General features: G+C 49.9%; 2 protein-coding genes across 5 annotated transcripts in view; one reads left to right on the forward strand and one right to left on the reverse strand.

Moving 5' to 3' along the window:
• The window catches only part of Tmem9 (transmembrane protein 9), a 678,246-nt gene that overhangs the window by 89,638 nt on the left and 572,773 nt on the right, over window positions 1–15,835 (forward strand). The gene's annotated exons all lie outside the window — the stretch shown is intronic.
• Nav1 (neuron navigator 1) overlaps window positions 1–15,835 on the reverse strand; it is a 254,817-nt gene that overhangs the window by 15,235 nt on the left and 223,747 nt on the right. For 3 of the 4 annotated variants that reach the window (XM_052200638.1, XM_052200640.1, XM_052200641.1), the window contains 13 exons: window positions 15,268–15,320; window positions 14,510–14,533; window positions 14,305–14,382; window positions 10,586–10,669; window positions 10,229–10,340; window positions 6,591–6,712; window positions 3,123–3,319; window positions 2,681–2,873; window positions 2,424–2,592; window positions 2,040–2,137; window positions 1,156–1,251; window positions 741–900; window positions 91–326 (listed from right to left, as the gene is read on the reverse strand). In XM_052200638.1, the coding sequence (XP_052056598.1) occupies window positions 91–326; window positions 741–900; window positions 1,156–1,251; window positions 2,040–2,137; window positions 2,424–2,592; window positions 2,681–2,873; window positions 3,123–3,319; window positions 6,591–6,712; window positions 10,229–10,340; window positions 10,586–10,669; window positions 14,305–14,382; window positions 14,510–14,533; window positions 15,268–15,320 (1,622 nt within the window). The remainder of the gene's footprint in view (window positions 1–90; window positions 327–740; window positions 901–1,155; window positions 1,252–2,039; window positions 2,138–2,423; window positions 2,593–2,680; window positions 2,874–3,122; window positions 3,320–6,590; window positions 6,713–10,228; window positions 10,341–10,585; window positions 10,670–14,304; window positions 14,383–14,509; window positions 14,534–15,267; window positions 15,321–15,835) is intronic. The other variant, XM_052200639.1, reaches the window with a different exon arrangement.

The raw sequence follows: 15,835 nt of genomic DNA on the forward strand, positions 1-15,835 counted from the left end.
AGGAAGGAAGGCAGGGCTGTGGGAAGGGAAAGGCCTGCGGGAGGCCAAGAGGCCTGCACAGATGGGTAGGAGGTCTCAGGAGGAAGCCACCTTGCAAGACTGCTGGTGCATGTTGAAAGTGCTGACGATGCCGTCCGTGACCTCGCGGCCCGAGCGCTCCACCAGGTACTCTGCTAGCCGATTGGTCAAGTAGGTCTTGCCGGTGCCACTGGGGCCGGAGAGTACCAGGCGCCGGTGCTTGAGCAGGAGGCTTATGTAGTGCTGCATCATGGGCTTGGGGATGAGCGTCTCAAACACCAGGCTGTCGACACACTTCTCCTTCAGACCTGCACCCCACCCCAGAGAGCATGCGTCTTCAACCAGCCCGTGGGGCGGCAAGACACCCGATGAGCTGTCCCAACACCACCTAGGGGTCCACTGAAGAAGGCCAGAGACACCTGTCTTACAGTTCCAGAAGAACCCCCTAGCCCAGCTCTGAAAACCCAGACCTCGTTTTTTAGGAATAAACTATGAGCAACAGTTTATAGGAATAAACTATTCTTCTCAGGGAGAGAAGCCTGAGTCTGGCAAAAACATCAGACTGTATCTTGCTAATTTTTGTTATTTCCTCTATCACCCAAGCTCCTTCCCATTAAGAATTTCTCAACAATTTCTTGTTACATGAATGTATGATGCATTATCTGGTGATCCGCTCCCGGACGCCACTCTACACTACGTCACCCCAAGAGAGAAAGACTGACCTTTGAGGGCGACCGATATGTTATTGACCCCTCGGCGGCAGGGAGGCATCTCTGGGGGCTCAGCATCCAGCACCCGTTTCACGTGGCTGAGACTGTAGCCGTGTATGGACTCAGTGCTTAGTCCCAAGGTGGAAGCTGGGTCCATTTTAGAAATGTAGTCCTGGGGGGCGGGGGGGGGGGAGAACAAAAGCGCTGAAAAGACACAGCTACAGATGCAAAAGCCGTAAGAATAAACAACTATCATAGGCAATAAGGGAGGTGTAGGAAGACCAGGCGATGTGCATCTTCCTATTCTGCCTTCCTCAATAAGCCCCAAAGGTTCCTAGGGTCCCAAGGCCCGGGGGTGGGGGTGGGGTGGGGGGCTGAAAGCCCCTTGAGAAGGTGAGCAACCCTGTGAGTGTGCAGATCGTCTTACCTTGAACACTTGGAACACGGCTTCATCCAGCATCTTCCAGTCAACTTTGCCACTGACCTTGCTGCAACCCAGGAAGAACTCCTGCTGCTTCAAGTCCTGCAAGGATAAGGTTGGAGCGTGTGAACCCCGGCAAGGATGACACTTAGAAAGGGAGATGGCAGAACACCTCTGGAGCTCAGTACTCCGGATATTGTGCAAATATCCGGAGCTCTTATCTTCTCTTGCACAAGTGTGATGGTGCAGCTGCTCCTCCGCTATATGTGACAGCAACCCCCAAAGGAGGAGGCAGGAAGATCAGAATGTTAGGTTAGCCTCTGCTACATAGTACGTTCAAGCTCAGCCTGAGCTACGTGAGACCCTGTCCTTCTTTCCCCCATAAAACCACTACCAGTCGGGGCTGGAGAGATGGCTCAGCAATTAAGAGCACTGACTGCTTTTCCTGAGGTCCTGAGTTCATTCCCAGCAACCACATGGGTGGGTCACAACCATCTGTAATAGGATCTGATGCCCTCTTCTGGTGTGTCTGAAGACAGTGACTGTACTCATATCAAATACATACATACATACATACATACATACATACATACATACACACACACACATACCAACCCAAACCATTCTGAGATATTGCGAGTTCAAAGCACATGCAGTACACTTAAGCCATGGGAGCGTTTGCTGTTGGTTCTCATGGTTGTGTGCCTGGCTGGGAGCTGTGGCTCACGGTTCTCATCCAGGGTACTGCATACCGCTACCCCAGGCACAGATTGAAACTCAAAATGTGAGTATAGTTTCTTCTAAACATACACATTGATTTTGGACCAGTGTAATCTGGGGCCATCTAGATCAAGCTGGCTGCCACACTGGCCCTCCCTAAAGTCCCTTACCCCTTTGATGATGTGCTGGGGCGGCATCCGAACCACCACCCGAAGGGTCACTTCGTCCTTTGGGCCACAGGTGCTGATGCCATCCATGGGTGAGAGGTCTGTGGAGATTGAAAAGGACCAACTGGTTTTAAGGACTCAGCCTTATTTCAAGTTTGCAGCTATTTTCCTTCTTAAATAATGATTCCTTATGTATGACAAAGAGAAGCCGGGTGCCCCAGCTCAAAAGGCACAGAGCTAAAATTGTAACAATCGGTCCTGCTTACTGACAGCATAATCTCAAGTTCAACACCACTAGTTCCCAGTTCAAGGATGCCGCAGGGCAGGTGGGAGGATGCGTGTGAGCCCCACCCCCCTGGCCCACACAAGCTCTTCTCAAGCAGATACCTGTGTCTGTGAGACTGGGACTGAAAGGATGGCTGAGTGCAAGACCCAGGGAACGGCGAGGGGACGACAGAGCCGATGACCCAGGGACCTGCCCTGGAGTGCAGCCTGCGGAGGGGCCGGGGGCAACCTTCAGCCGGTCATTCTCTGCTTTCAGCAGGTCCACCTCCAGCTGTGGGCAGAAGAGACAGGGCAGGCGGCAGGGTGGCAGAGATGCCCGGCCCCGCCCTCCTCTCCTGCGACTCTGCCCAGACACCGACCTGCATGTTGTGCATGGTCTCCCGAAGCTGGTCCAGCTGGTGGGCAGAGTTGAGGGCCTCCAACCGGATGTCTGTGAGCTTCATCTCTTTCTCCCATAGTTCGGAGCGCAGTTCCGAGACCTCCTTCTTCTCTGGTTCCTCCTCCTCAGTGGCTTGGAACAGTCTGGTGTGGGGGACTGAATGAGCAGGGGTTCTGTAAGAAAGCAAGAGTCAGCCTGGATCCCAGACAAGCACTGGATCGTAGGGGATATTGACGTGCCTGGCCCATATCCTGTGTCCTTCTGTGTATAGACTCTCAATTGGTATGTCAGGAAGGGTCGCTCCGTGGGTCTCACACGCCCAGGGTAAGGCCATACTTCTGGTGGCATATGTCAGGGTCTCTGGGCTTACTGCCGGCTCCCGCCAGCAGTTTACCAGGGTGGCTGGTGGAGAGAGCACTTACTCGGTGACCTCGGTGCCCACGGAGGATGAGTTGGAGGACTTGATGGAAGGGGACGCAGTCTCCGTGGAGCCATGCTGGAGTTTGGGGGATGAAGGGGCTGAGGAGTCAGGTGTGGCAATCTCCTCAATGTCAGAGTAGGAGGAGGCTGACTTGGGGCCCTTTTTAATACTGAAGGCTTTGTTGAAGGAACTTCGAAGCTAGAAGAGAGCAGATTCCAGGGAGAGAGAGATGTCAAGGCTGTGTGCCGGGAGGGGGAGAACAGCTTTAGGGCTGGGCTGGGATAGGGATGTGGAGGCAGAGGATTTACTTTTATGACACCCACTGTGTGAAGTGTTGATTGGTGGCACATGGACAGAGGAATTTATCTAGAAATCAGGAGTGAGAGAAAAATCACAGGGCCAAGAAACTTGTTGAGTCCATGGAGGGAACTGTGTCCCTTGTGTCAGGAAACAAAACAACCCAAACCCCTCCCCAGGTGTCACATGGTATATCTCTCAATAGTCCAATTTCACCTTCTAACTCGGGCTCATTAATCTCTTCACAAATTAATCAGAAATTGACAATATTGTTCTGTGACGTTCCAGAGAGGGAAGGATAGCAAATTTCATTTAGGATTTGTTGTTCTCAGCACATAGCATAGTGGTTAAAACAAGCAAATAAAAAAGACTGGGTGTCACATAGACCAGGTTAGCCTTGAACACAGTATGCACTAGTGGGTGCTCTTGAACTTTGGATCCTCCTGCCTCTACCTCCCTGGGATGACGGGTGTTTACCCCCATGCCCCCCCCCCCCCCCCCCCCCCGTTCATCATTGTCTACTATGCCAAATGTCCTAAGACAAGAGCTATTTCCCAGCCAGTCTTTGGCTACGTGGAACATTAAAATCTGACCACAGCCTGTTTGATTTTGCGATCAATGAGCTTTGGGTGTCAGGGATGTGAGCTAGATATGCAAGCCAAGGACCTGACCCACCCATTCACATGCCTCCATACAGCATGCACACACACACACACACACACCGACATAGACATGGGATGGCAGCAAGAAACAGAGAGTAAAGGAGAGGTCAAAGGCTATAGGGGACAAAGGTAAGCCAGATCTCTGGAATGTGAGAAGAGGGTGGGGCGGGGTCAGGGTTATCTTCTTTCAAGGGTGTCTTTCTTAGAACCTGTCTGATGTCTCCTGGGGGCTTGAGCTAGTTCACAGCGTGTGTGGGACTTCTAGGTAAAGCGTGAGGACCAAGCTGACTGGGCCGAATCGGTGAGAGTGTGTGTCCCGTTGGCTAGGATATATCATCACGGAGCACAGCACAGGGCTTCAAAGACCATAAAGCTCAGCTGTCTGCAGAGACGAAGTGCTGAGAGCTGACTGACTCAACATTCTATCTTAAGGAAGACATTCAGGCTTCCTGATTTCTCCACACCAGACGCACGGGAGTCAGTCTTGTCTCTGTGTCCTTCTTTCTCTGGAGAGAAGTCCTGCGACCACAGCCAGCCCGCAGCATGAGCTTCAGACAGTAGACTGCTATGTGAACTTTAGTATTCTGACAGCCAGGGCTGCGGGGAGCCGTTTGCTCTGTCCCTAATGCCTCAACCGGCGGCGTACTAAGCAGAGAACCAGGATTCTTTGCTAAGGAGCGGGTGCCTTCTAGAACCCAGTACAGATATGCTGAGAAAAAATGCAGTGCTCCTCAGTTAGGCAGAGATCACCACCTTCTAAGGAGCATCCCAGTGGACTGGGGATCTGCACAGCACACTCTGGGAAATGCTACTCTTAAGAATCCAGATTTGATAACCAACTAGCATCTTCATGTGTGTGTACCTGTTACATACAGTGTGTGTGTGTGTGTGTGTGTGTGTGTAAGTCAGAGGGCAACTTTGTGGAGTCCACTCTCTCCTTCCACTTTTGTGAAGGTCCAACCCAGGCCTGGAATTCACTATGTAGCCCAGGCTGGCACTGAACTCATGGTATTCTTCCTGTCTCAGTCTCCCTAGTGTTGGGATTTAGGCATGCACCACCAGGCTGGTAGTCGTCAAACTGACTAGGACAATGCGTTCCACTTTTCCCATCCTTCACAATCCTAGTACCGTGCTGGGAGGTTGGGTTAGGCTCATAGGTCTGTTTCGAAAGAGAAATTTTGGGCTATGTTCCCTTGGCTGTGGGCGACCCTCTAGTCCCTGAGATGGTTTTAGAAGCTCCACGATCTTTGGGATGACAAGTATCTCTTCTCCTGGATGAAATAAATCTCTCACTTGTCCCTAGTTCACACTATTCTGAAGCTAACATTTGGACTAGGCCCAGAATGACCAGGCCTCTCAAGACTGTGACCTGGATAAGCTCCACCCACTGGTCCTCTTCCATTTCAGGCTTCTAAGGTGAGTGGGGCAAAGGTAAAAAAGCTCATTTTCTAAGTGACAGGAGCCCAACCTGTCTGCTTATCCTCACAGGCCTATCCTGCAACAGGGGAAGATGGTGGGCAATCGATTTGGATTTTGTCAGGACTTCCAGTTTGACCCCTAAGCAGACCGCTCCTCTGTCCTCCTGAGGGGCAGCGTGGATGGACCATGCAGTGGAGTGAGTTAGGAACTAGGGGGCAGCTGAGGTTATGGGTGGCTTTTTTTTTTTTTAAGAGAGGGTGCTTGCTCTGGAAACATGAGGATATGCAAAGGGAAAGAAAAAGCACAGGGAGAGGAACCGAGTTTCTTACCTCATAAACCTGGAAAAAAATAGGGATTTGAGGTCAGCATTTTGAAGGAAATAAAAAGAAAAAAAAAAACAAATGAAAAGGAAGCAGCAGCTGCGGCAACACTAATCATGCACATCTCCACACAGCTGGCGCCTGTCTGCGCTAGGTCAAAGTCTGTAGCCAGCCCTCCTCGGCAGGGACAGGGACAAGACGCTCACTCTGGGTCACTCTCCCTTTCAGTCAGGCAGTGCCCTACACCTGTGCACAGACTGTAGAAAGCTCATCGCAGGCCAGTTTGGAGTTTGGGGGGCGGGGGAACACGACACACGTAACGAACCCACCTCTGGACCAGACAAAAGCAGGCTTTGGAGTGTTGTGGAAGTTCCACTGCCTCCTCTCCCAAACTAAGACCACAGCCCCGGGAGCGTCTGGAGTACCCCCACTGGGCTTATAAATTCTCTCCACATGCCCCGCTCCCCTGCCCAGCTCCTTCTCTGTGGTCAAATACACTTGACCTCATCAGTAGGTAGAACCCCAGGATAGCAGACATGTATAGACAGACATCCACTGCAGGGACAGTGGGGAGTGGGGGATGCAGGGTGGTGGTGGGGGAGTAGACAATGGTTGGAGGAATGGGAACTTAGCAGATTTTGTCCCCAGCAGACGTTACAACACTGGCACCCTGTTAGAAGGGACCATCTCTTTGTTGATCCTGAAAGGGTCCCATGCCTGCAATGGGGTGAACGACTCCTCGCACGGGCCAGTGCCCAAGTCTTCACCTACCCAACTCTTCTTCTTTTTCTTCTTGGCATCAGCATCCTTGCTGCTGCCGATGCTGGAGTGGCTGGTTATGCTGTTGAGGCTGGAGATGCTATCTGAGGAATTCTGCCTCTTGATCCGGAGTTCTAATGACCAGAGACAAGTGGGAAGAACACAGAGGTGGATTGAGAGAAGATGCGAGGCTTACGGAGAGTCCTGCTACGGCAGATGGGGGGGGGGTGTCCCACCAACGTCTAGGTACACACTAACTTGGTAGAGTAGTCATCCAATGAACATTTAGAGTTACAGTTATGCTTCGATACAGAAGAAAAATGTAACCGTCCAAGTTGGACGTGACAGTGCCCAACACTGGGGGTGGGGAAGGGGAGGGGCGGAGTCACAGGATTGTGAGTTCTGGGCTAGCCTGGGTTACATAGTAAGACCCTTTTCAATGCAAAAATAAAACAAAAGCAAAACCACAGCAAAAAGCACCAGTTTAGATAAGAAACAGAGGATTTAGTAATGAACTCAGATTGGCTAGTTGTAAAAAGGCTGGCCCTGAACTCTTTTATGTGGATATACTCCATCTGTGGTGTGTGTATGTGTGTGTGTGTGTGTGTGTGTGTGTCTGTGTGTCTGTCGGTCAGTCTGTCAGTGTTTTAGCAGAGTCCCCCCACAATATACACCAGGCTGGTCTTGAACTTGTGACAGTGCTCCTGCCTTGCCTCCCAAGTGCTGGGATTACATGTATGAGGCAAAATACCGGTTTTTATTGTTCATTACAGGGTCTCATTCCATAGTACAGGTTGACCTATAACTGCCTCTGTAGCCCAGGCTGGCTCTGAACTTGTGGCAGTGCTCTTGGTTCATGCCCTAGTGTGTTTTGATGACACTCTAGCAAGAATTGGCTGTCTTTTGGGTCAAGAACAAGTACAAACATTCTTGGGCCCTGCACTTAACCTGACTGGTTTTTACTCTGTCATCTGATAGGCAGAAGATTGAAATTCACTGAGGTTTGTAATAGCAAGAAAAAAAATGAACCACTCTTCTTCAAAAAGGTGGAGAGGGAAGTAAAAGGGCCAGCCGAAGAGATGTCTGAATATTGAAAGAGCAGAGATGTTTTGAACCTTGGAAATGTATTGCCTATTTATAAATAAAATACATCTGGACATCACTGATGGAGCACTAGGTCTAGTGAAGCTTCTAGAAGAGTTGCTTCTTGATTGACATGAACAAAGGTGAACATTCCCAGCAGAAAGTCATAATCACATTTAGAAACTGTACGCTCTCAAGAGTACAGTTGAAGTTGGGAAGTTGGAAACAGCTGAATATCCCGGATGGATCACTTGCGGTAACGAATGGAACTATTCTCCTCGTTATGAACTATGCTTTGTTAGGTTGTTATTTGCAATAAGTGAGAACAGGTAAGATGTTTAGACAAGTGTCCATTGTGTGGCAGGATTCTTTAAAGGGATACATTCTTTCCCTTTTTTTTTTTAAATTTATCTATGTGAATACACTGTATCTGTCCTCAGACACACACTAGAAAAGTGCATCAGATCCCATTACAGATGGTTGTGAGCCACCATGTGGTTGCTGGGAATTGAACTCAGGACCTCTGGAAGAGCAGTCAGTGCTCTTAACCTCTGAGCCATCTCTCCAGCCCCATTCTTTCCTTTTTTAACCTGCCTTTCTGAAATGTTTCAAACACAAGAGAAAAGTTATGACACAGGAGACACCTACCCAGAAGCCCTCTGTCCAGTTCAACCACAGTGAATACTTTATTACACCTGTTCCCAGGTTTGAGAAATAATACCTGGCCTGTGAATATGGATATCTGCTCACAATAGCATTAGCAGACCAAGGAAAATTAACCAAATTCCTTTTTATCTAAAAACCAGCTCCTATTTAAACTGGAATGCTGTTGGGCAGTGGTGGCCACGCCTGTAATCCCAGCACTTGGGAGGCAGAGACAGGCAGATTTCTGAGTTCGAGGCCAGCCTGGATTACAGAGTGAGATCCAGGACAGCCAGGGCTACATAGAGAAACCCTGTCTCGAAAAACCAATAAACAAACAAGCATAAATAAAATAAAATAAAAACTGGAATGCATTTTGATGTGAAGGAACAATGTGGCTCCTCTGGGGCAGGGAAGGCAGAGAGACCAGAGCACTCAGAACCAGGTAGAGAATTACTGCAGTAATTCAGGAAAGATCTGTAGAGAATTACTGCAGTAATTCAGGAAAGATCTGTGGAGAGCCCGGGCCAGGATAGGACCAACCCAGAGGAGGAAGAGGAGGACAGGACCAAAGCAGAGGGAGAGTATAACTGAGATTGCATAAGCACCCGAATGAACTCAATGCAAAGGCCAAACAGTGAGGAGGAAAACGTGTCTCTTCTATTAACAGCCTGGTAGCCAGGCTGGTGGTAATGCAGGTATGCAGACAGAAGAGGGATGTTGTGTATTTAAACAAGGGTGAAGGGGAGGACTTTCAACGTTAGGAATGTTAAGCTATAGACGTGCCTATAAGGCCAGTTAAGCAGAAGTGTCCAAAATCTGATTAGGAACAGAGGTCTGCAGTTCAGGAGATTGATCTACACAGAAGCAGATGGAGAAGTCAAAAACCAAACAAACAAAAAACCAAAAAACCAGAAACAAGGGGCTGGAGATGACTCAGTGTTAAGACCACTGGCTGTTCTTCCAGAGGATCTGGGTTCAACTCCCAGTATCCACCTGTCTGGTAGGCAGCTCACACCTGATTTTAACTCCAGTTTCAGGACTTCTGATACCCTCACGCAGACATACATGCAGGCAGAAAACATCCATAAACATAAAATAATAAAAGTTGAAGACAAAACAAAAAGAACTTCGAGATAATTGAGCTAAGCGAGTTTGTAAGCTAGAAGATCGACACATGTTCCGGGACATAGAGAAAACCCCGTCTCGGAAAATGAAAAGATCAAAACACAAAAAAATCAATAGCAGACATGGTGTTGCACCCCTTGGGTGAGGCAGAAGCAGAAGGATTGAGGCTAGGATGGTCTACATAGTAAGTTTGAGGCCACCTAGGACTACACTGCAAGACCTTGTTAAAAAAACAGAGACACGTGTGTATCCTGCTTCCTGCTGGCCTATTCACAATAGGCAGGTAATGGAACCAGTCTAGATGTCCCCTGACAGACAAATGGAGGGAGATAGAAAGGGAGAGGGGCTGAGAAAGGGTAAAGGAGAGGACAAAGAGATAAACTATATTCATCATAGGATATGTACTTGTTCAAAACCTTAAAAAAAATTAAAAGGAAACAAAAAGGAGCAGTTTTGAGCTGGGCCTGGTGGCACGCACGCACGCACGCACCCACGATGCTAATTGGGGCTTCATGATGAGGCTCTGCTGAGACACCTTTGACTGGTCTTTGGCTCTGGTCTAAAGGCTGAGGAGAGGGTAGCAGGCCTGTGGAGATTACGGGTTTCCTCAAGAGTTATGAGGTCATGTTCTGGGCGCCCCTCACTGGGCATCCAGTCATCATGCTAAAGAGAACCAAGGACCCTCACCTTCTAGAAAGTGGATGTGAACGTTGATGTGTTGTAGGCCCTAGAACTGCCCTCTTCCCACCCACTCCTGTTCTTTTTCAATTCCACTCACTCTCTGGCTGATATCCCACCTTTGGGTGTGGCTTCCGAGGCATTCAGTGCTCCCTGAATGACTGCCTGGGCCTCAGAATTCTTTTTCTTCAAGAAGTCTATAGTTTCTCGCAAATCCAACAGCTCGGTGTCCTAAGAGAAGTGATGGTTATGTCGTTAGATGTTCAGCAGAAATACTTACGGGAACTGGGCATGGGATTCTACTGCTCCCAACAGGAAAGGCGGAGGAGCCAGGCAGAAGTGAGGAGCAGGGAGCACTGTACTGACAGGCGGGCTGAGAGCCAGGCCTGTCCTCGCCATCAGTGAACAAACGGCCGTGACAACGGAGTGGAGGAGGCAGCCCTGGTTAGCGGGTTTCACCACCCTGAGCCTCTTACCTTCTCCTCGGCCGTCTCTGCCAGGTGTCGCAGGCGGGACGTCATATTCACCAGGCTCTGCTCGAAAGCGGCCACTAGGTTAGCCTGACACAAATGTACAAAGAAGAACTTAAGGCACTGTGGCTGCAGAAGAGGAAATAGCGGGTACAGGAGTAGTTTAATAGATTTTCTGCATCTCGGGGCTGACTGACCAATGCAAACAAAACTCTGTGTGGTTTTAACATTGATTTCCATGGGTAGACAAGGAGGAATCAGATAGGTTTTCAGGAGAGAACCATCTTCTTGAATAACAGAGAGCAGAGCGTGGGGCAGGCTTTCGGAGCTTCTGGGGAAATGGAGATCAGGTTCCATGGACTACCAGTGGTGATAAAGTCCCTCCCGGTTTTAAGTGGTAGGTGGGTGGACGGCTTGATGGGAGGGCAAGTCTCTGGCTTTTAGTTTAATTCCACCACATAGGGTCACCTCTTGTGGTACAAAATGACCTTCCAGTAGGATCTGTTTGGCTTATCTCTTCTGCAGCTGCACCTGGATAGCTCTCTATTCTTATCTTAACCTGGGAACTAATATCTTGTGTCTCTGGCAGGGCTGGAGGGGATGCCAGTAGCCATGCAAACCACTTCAGGGCATTCCCCACTTTGGCCACTAGGGGGCAGGGCTACATTGGAAAGGGTGCTGGATCCTGTGGGAAACTCTGGATCTCTGGTAGGCAGGCTGGGGAAAGGTTCCCAGAGGTTGGACCTCCAGCTAGCTCCCAGCAGCAAAGGGTATGAGAAAGGTGGAGGGAAAGAGGTACAGGAGCAGAAAAGGGACCACTCAAGGATGGACCAACAGCCCCAGTGAGACCACTGCAGCAAACGGCAAGGGTAACAAGAAGCAGAAGGCTTTGGGCAGGTCATCCACGCGTAGTCTCTGTGGGGTCTGCAACACCCTCCCTGCCTCATATTACGTGTCCTCTCTGACCACCAAGCCAAATTTTACCAGTGTCTTGGAGCCAACAAGGCCAGAGGCAGTAACTTCCATGTTTCCTGTAAATCTGCTGAGGCCTGGGTTCCCAGGCGAACACATGTCATGCTCTGAGCATCTTTCTTTCACCTTCTGTCTTTTTTCAAAAGTTGAGAGAAGATTTCACTAAGTTACTCAGGCTGGCCTTGAACTTGTGACCCTCCTGCTGCTGCTGCCTCTCAAGTATTTGGGATTTTAAGCTTGCCCTCTCAGGCCGGACTCTACCTTCTGCTTTCTCTCTCTCTCCCCAAGCCAAACTTTCACCTTCTGCTTGCTCTCTCTCTCTCTGTCTCTCTCTCTCTCTCTCTGTCTCTCTCTCTCCTTCTTCTTCTCCCTCCCTCTGTCTCTTCCTCTCCCCGTCTCTCTCTCTTTTAATTTTAAATGCTATTTTTGCATGGGTGTTTTACCTGCATGTGTATCTGTGCACCCTGTGCATGCCTGATGGGGGCCAGAGGAGGGTGCTGGATCCGCTAGGACTGAAGTCACAGATGGTTGTGAGCCAGTGCATGGATGCTGGGAACCGAACCCAGGTCCCCTGCAGGAGCAGCCTGTTGCCCTTAAGCTCCAGCCTGCAGTTCCTGTCTTAATTTCAATCTTGTTTACTTCTTTTTTGTTTGTTTTTGTTTTTTTTTAAGATTTATTTATTTGTTATATATGTAAATACACTGTAGCTGTCTTCAGACACTCCAGAAGAGGGCGTCAGATCTCATTACGGATGGTTGTGAGCCACCATGTGGTTGCTGGGATTTGAACTCAGGACCTTTGGAAGAGCAGACAGTGCCCTTAACCGCTGGGCCATCTCACCAGCCCCCAAAGGAAATAGAGCCTTTTTTTTTTCTCCCCGAGACAGGGTTTCTCTGTGTAGCTCTGGCTGTCCTGGAACTCACTCTGTAGACCAGGCTGGCCTTGAACTCAGAAATCTGCCTGCCTCTGCCTCCCAAGTGCTGGGATTAAAGCCGTGTGCCATCACTGCCCGTTGTTTACTTCTAACTATACCATCATGTGCTGTTGGCAGGCAGTTTATAGTCCCTGAAAATCTACTCGGAGCATGGAGCGTCCCTGGCCTCTTCGTGCATTTCTGCATGCGCACTTGCCCCTCTGAGGACCTGAGCTTTCCTGTCTCTTCTTTCCTACCTCTCTTTTCCTGCATGGAGCCTTGCTCCAAGGTCAACCTCAGGTTAGGGTGCTTGTAGGACTCTAGGCCAAGTGGTCCTTCTGTAGATAATTTAGCATCAGGAGCAATAGAGTGATCAGGGCCTCTTCGTGGCCAAAGTACGTCATCTTCATGTTGTTCCGTTCAACATGGTGTAAGTTTGGTTCAACATCAGGGATCCCAAGGAGCGCTCTGGGGCCTGGCACATCTCCCATTGAAGGGGAAGGCTCGGGACCCTTGGCAAAAACCTGACTCTAGATTCAGACCTCACCAGACCTGGGCGTTTAGTTTGTTTTCTCTTGGCCAAATGGAACTTCCCGTTCTAAGAAAATTCAGCCTCTAAATTCATTTTCTGGAACTAGCCCAGTCTTGACAGCCATGATGGCTGACAGATTGCAGTGTAAGTGAATCAGGCATAATAATGTCCTCCGCCTCCCTGGCTCTTCTCCACCTCCCTGGCGCCCGGAAGACACGAATTGCCTAGTGCAGGACATGACCTAGGCCACTAGCCTTGACGGGTGTGGGACGGGACGGTGCTTGTTTCTGTTATAATTCTTTTGGTCCCAGAGAGTTTGAAGCTTGATATGAGCTTCAAGCTAACCAGTCAATACAGGACTTACGGACTGAGGACTTGGGAAAAAGAATAAAGGGGACAGCCAAGGTGGTAAGAGAGCTATAATCCTTGGTGAACATTCTACCTGATTCCAAGGGATAGGCCTCAGGCCTGGCAGCTGAGCTCCCCAGAGAGGAAGGGAAGAGAGAAGAAAATGAACAGCCGTGGAAATTGCAGACGTGGTTATTTTTGTGCAAACACTTGGGAAGCTCCTGGAGACTCCCCCCCCCAGCTGTTGTTTACAATTTTAGGAGAAAATGGCTCTTATGTTCTCTGTTTGCAATTTAGTCACAGGGGAGGAACTGCCTGCCACCGTGGAGTGAGAAGGCGTGGCTCCATTCTTCCTCATCTCTCAGAACAGGAAAGTCTCAGGTCTGGAGGAAGGGGGCCTTCTAAGAGGCCATATGGAGGTGGGTTAAATGCGGAAATGAAGGATGCTGGGTTCAAAGCTGAAGCTCAGATCGGATCAATGGCAGAACGGAGGCAGAGCCAACCATGAAACACAGAGGTAGATAGAATGGAGTTGGCCTTGAGCCGCCAGCCTCATGGTCGCCAGACAGAATTCTAATAACTGCCTCTGACCCTGATCAGTTGTACGGCATCGATAAAGAGGAAAACCTACCCTAGGGCAGTAAATAGGGCTCAGTAATTAAAATACATTGTTATTTTTGTCCATGGCCAATGGCAGGGCTGTTTCTGCCTCCCTGCTTTCTTTAGGAAGGTCAAAGGTTACCAGACACCAACTCATCCATACCGATTAATTAGGGTGGGGAAAAACGGTTCTCAATGAAGGCTTGGGCAAAGATGAAGGGCAGTCCCTGAGTCTCTGTTGGAGAGCTGTGAATAAGACCTGCTCCCGGAGGTCTAAGGCCAGGGCAGACTCGGTCGGATCACTTTCCCACACTGCCTTGTTTAAGCACAGCCAGATCTCTCGCTGCTTCGGGTACTCACATTGGCAGACAGCTGAGATGTCAGGGTGGCCACCTTTTCCTGGGATGACTCCAGCTCCCTACGAAGCTTCCGAATTTGCTGCGAAAGGGAGAGAGAGAGAGAAACTACTGACGGCAGAGGCAGATGATGAAAGAATGCCATCGGAGTGTGCAATGGGGTTAAAGAGGCAGAGACAAAGGCACTACAGTCAGTAGTGCTATCCTACCTCAGACTGCATCCTCTCCTCAGCCTGAAGAAGTGGGCACAGAAGGAGAGAAAGACAGAAAAAGCAGGTGGTTACTATGGAGGTGCAGAAGCCAGGCCCAAATGCCAGGGCAGAGACCGGAAGAAGCGTGACTGACAGATGCAGAGAGGTGAGTGAGTCCCCTGTCTCTTGGCCCTGGCTCCTCAGAGATACATTCAAGTTTAGATAACAGGCTCCTCTCTGGTGCTTATCTGTAAGCAACCTTGTCCTTGCCAAGTAGGCTAGAGAATGAAGCTAGTAGGTCTGAAAACACACCTTGACCGTCAGCACCTCGAAGGAGTAAAGAATGCAGGTCAAAACAAACCTAGAGTCAGAAGATACCTGACAGCCAAATGCTGTGTGTGGTTCCCTGCGGCAGACATTTGGTCAATTCTGTATATTACCAGGGGTCTCTAGAGTCTTGGGTATTTATTCATCTTGGGTGCTAGAAACACTTCCCATGGTAGGCAAAGGAGATCTTCACTTTTCAAAGGAGGGGACAAAACACCAGAATTGCTTGGCAGTTGGTGGCAAGGCCAGAAAGAACACAGAGGACCCAAGACACACTCATCTGAGTGTCTAGGAAGACAGTGTCTTCCCCCTGTACGCACTCCCATGGCCAGCAAGTACAGAGACAGTAGTTTCCCATCCCAGTCCAGTCACCCAACCAAAGGAGGTCCGAGGGAATGTGGAATGGTAGGGGGGCGGGGCTGACGGGGAAGGGACATTGATGGTCTTACTGAGGAGTAGGTGGAAGAGGCACTGGAGGCCAGAGACAGCACGGAGCCGTGAACTGAAAGAGAAGGAGAGCGCAGAAGGTTAGCAGGGGGCTCCAGGGCCCAGAGGTTCCTGGGAGGAGCCTAAAGCAGGAGTTTGGACTCAGACTCTGGAGGGCATCTGGAGCAAACAGAGAGAACAACACAGGGTACCCGTTCATATCTCAACAGCCCGCAGCAGGCGAGAATCTGAGGACGTGGTCTTGATAGAGACAGCCTCCCCTTTCGTCTATTTTCTCTGACAGCCTAGGCCTTAGTAGTCCCTGGCTCAACCTCCCTGAGGAGCAAGGGGTCCCGAGAGAGGGAAAGGAGATTTTCATGGGCAGTCAGCATCTGGTCTGCTCAGCCAAGAAAGCACTTTAAGCTGTAGAAGGGGAGGGGTTTCTCGTCAGAGCGGCTCAGAACCGGTACTACAATTCTGCCTGTGCCTCCTCTTCTCAACCTTGCAGTGTTAGTCTCTGAGCCCGCAGACCACTCAGGTGGGAGAAAAAACTAAGTGGTGAATACAGCAGAACCCACCGCAAGCACTAAC

Source organism: Apodemus sylvaticus, chromosome 12, assembly GCF_947179515.1.
Source record: "Apodemus sylvaticus chromosome 12, mApoSyl1.1, whole genome shotgun sequence".
Taxonomy (NCBI): Eukaryota; Metazoa; Chordata; class Mammalia; order Rodentia; family Muridae; genus Apodemus; species Apodemus sylvaticus.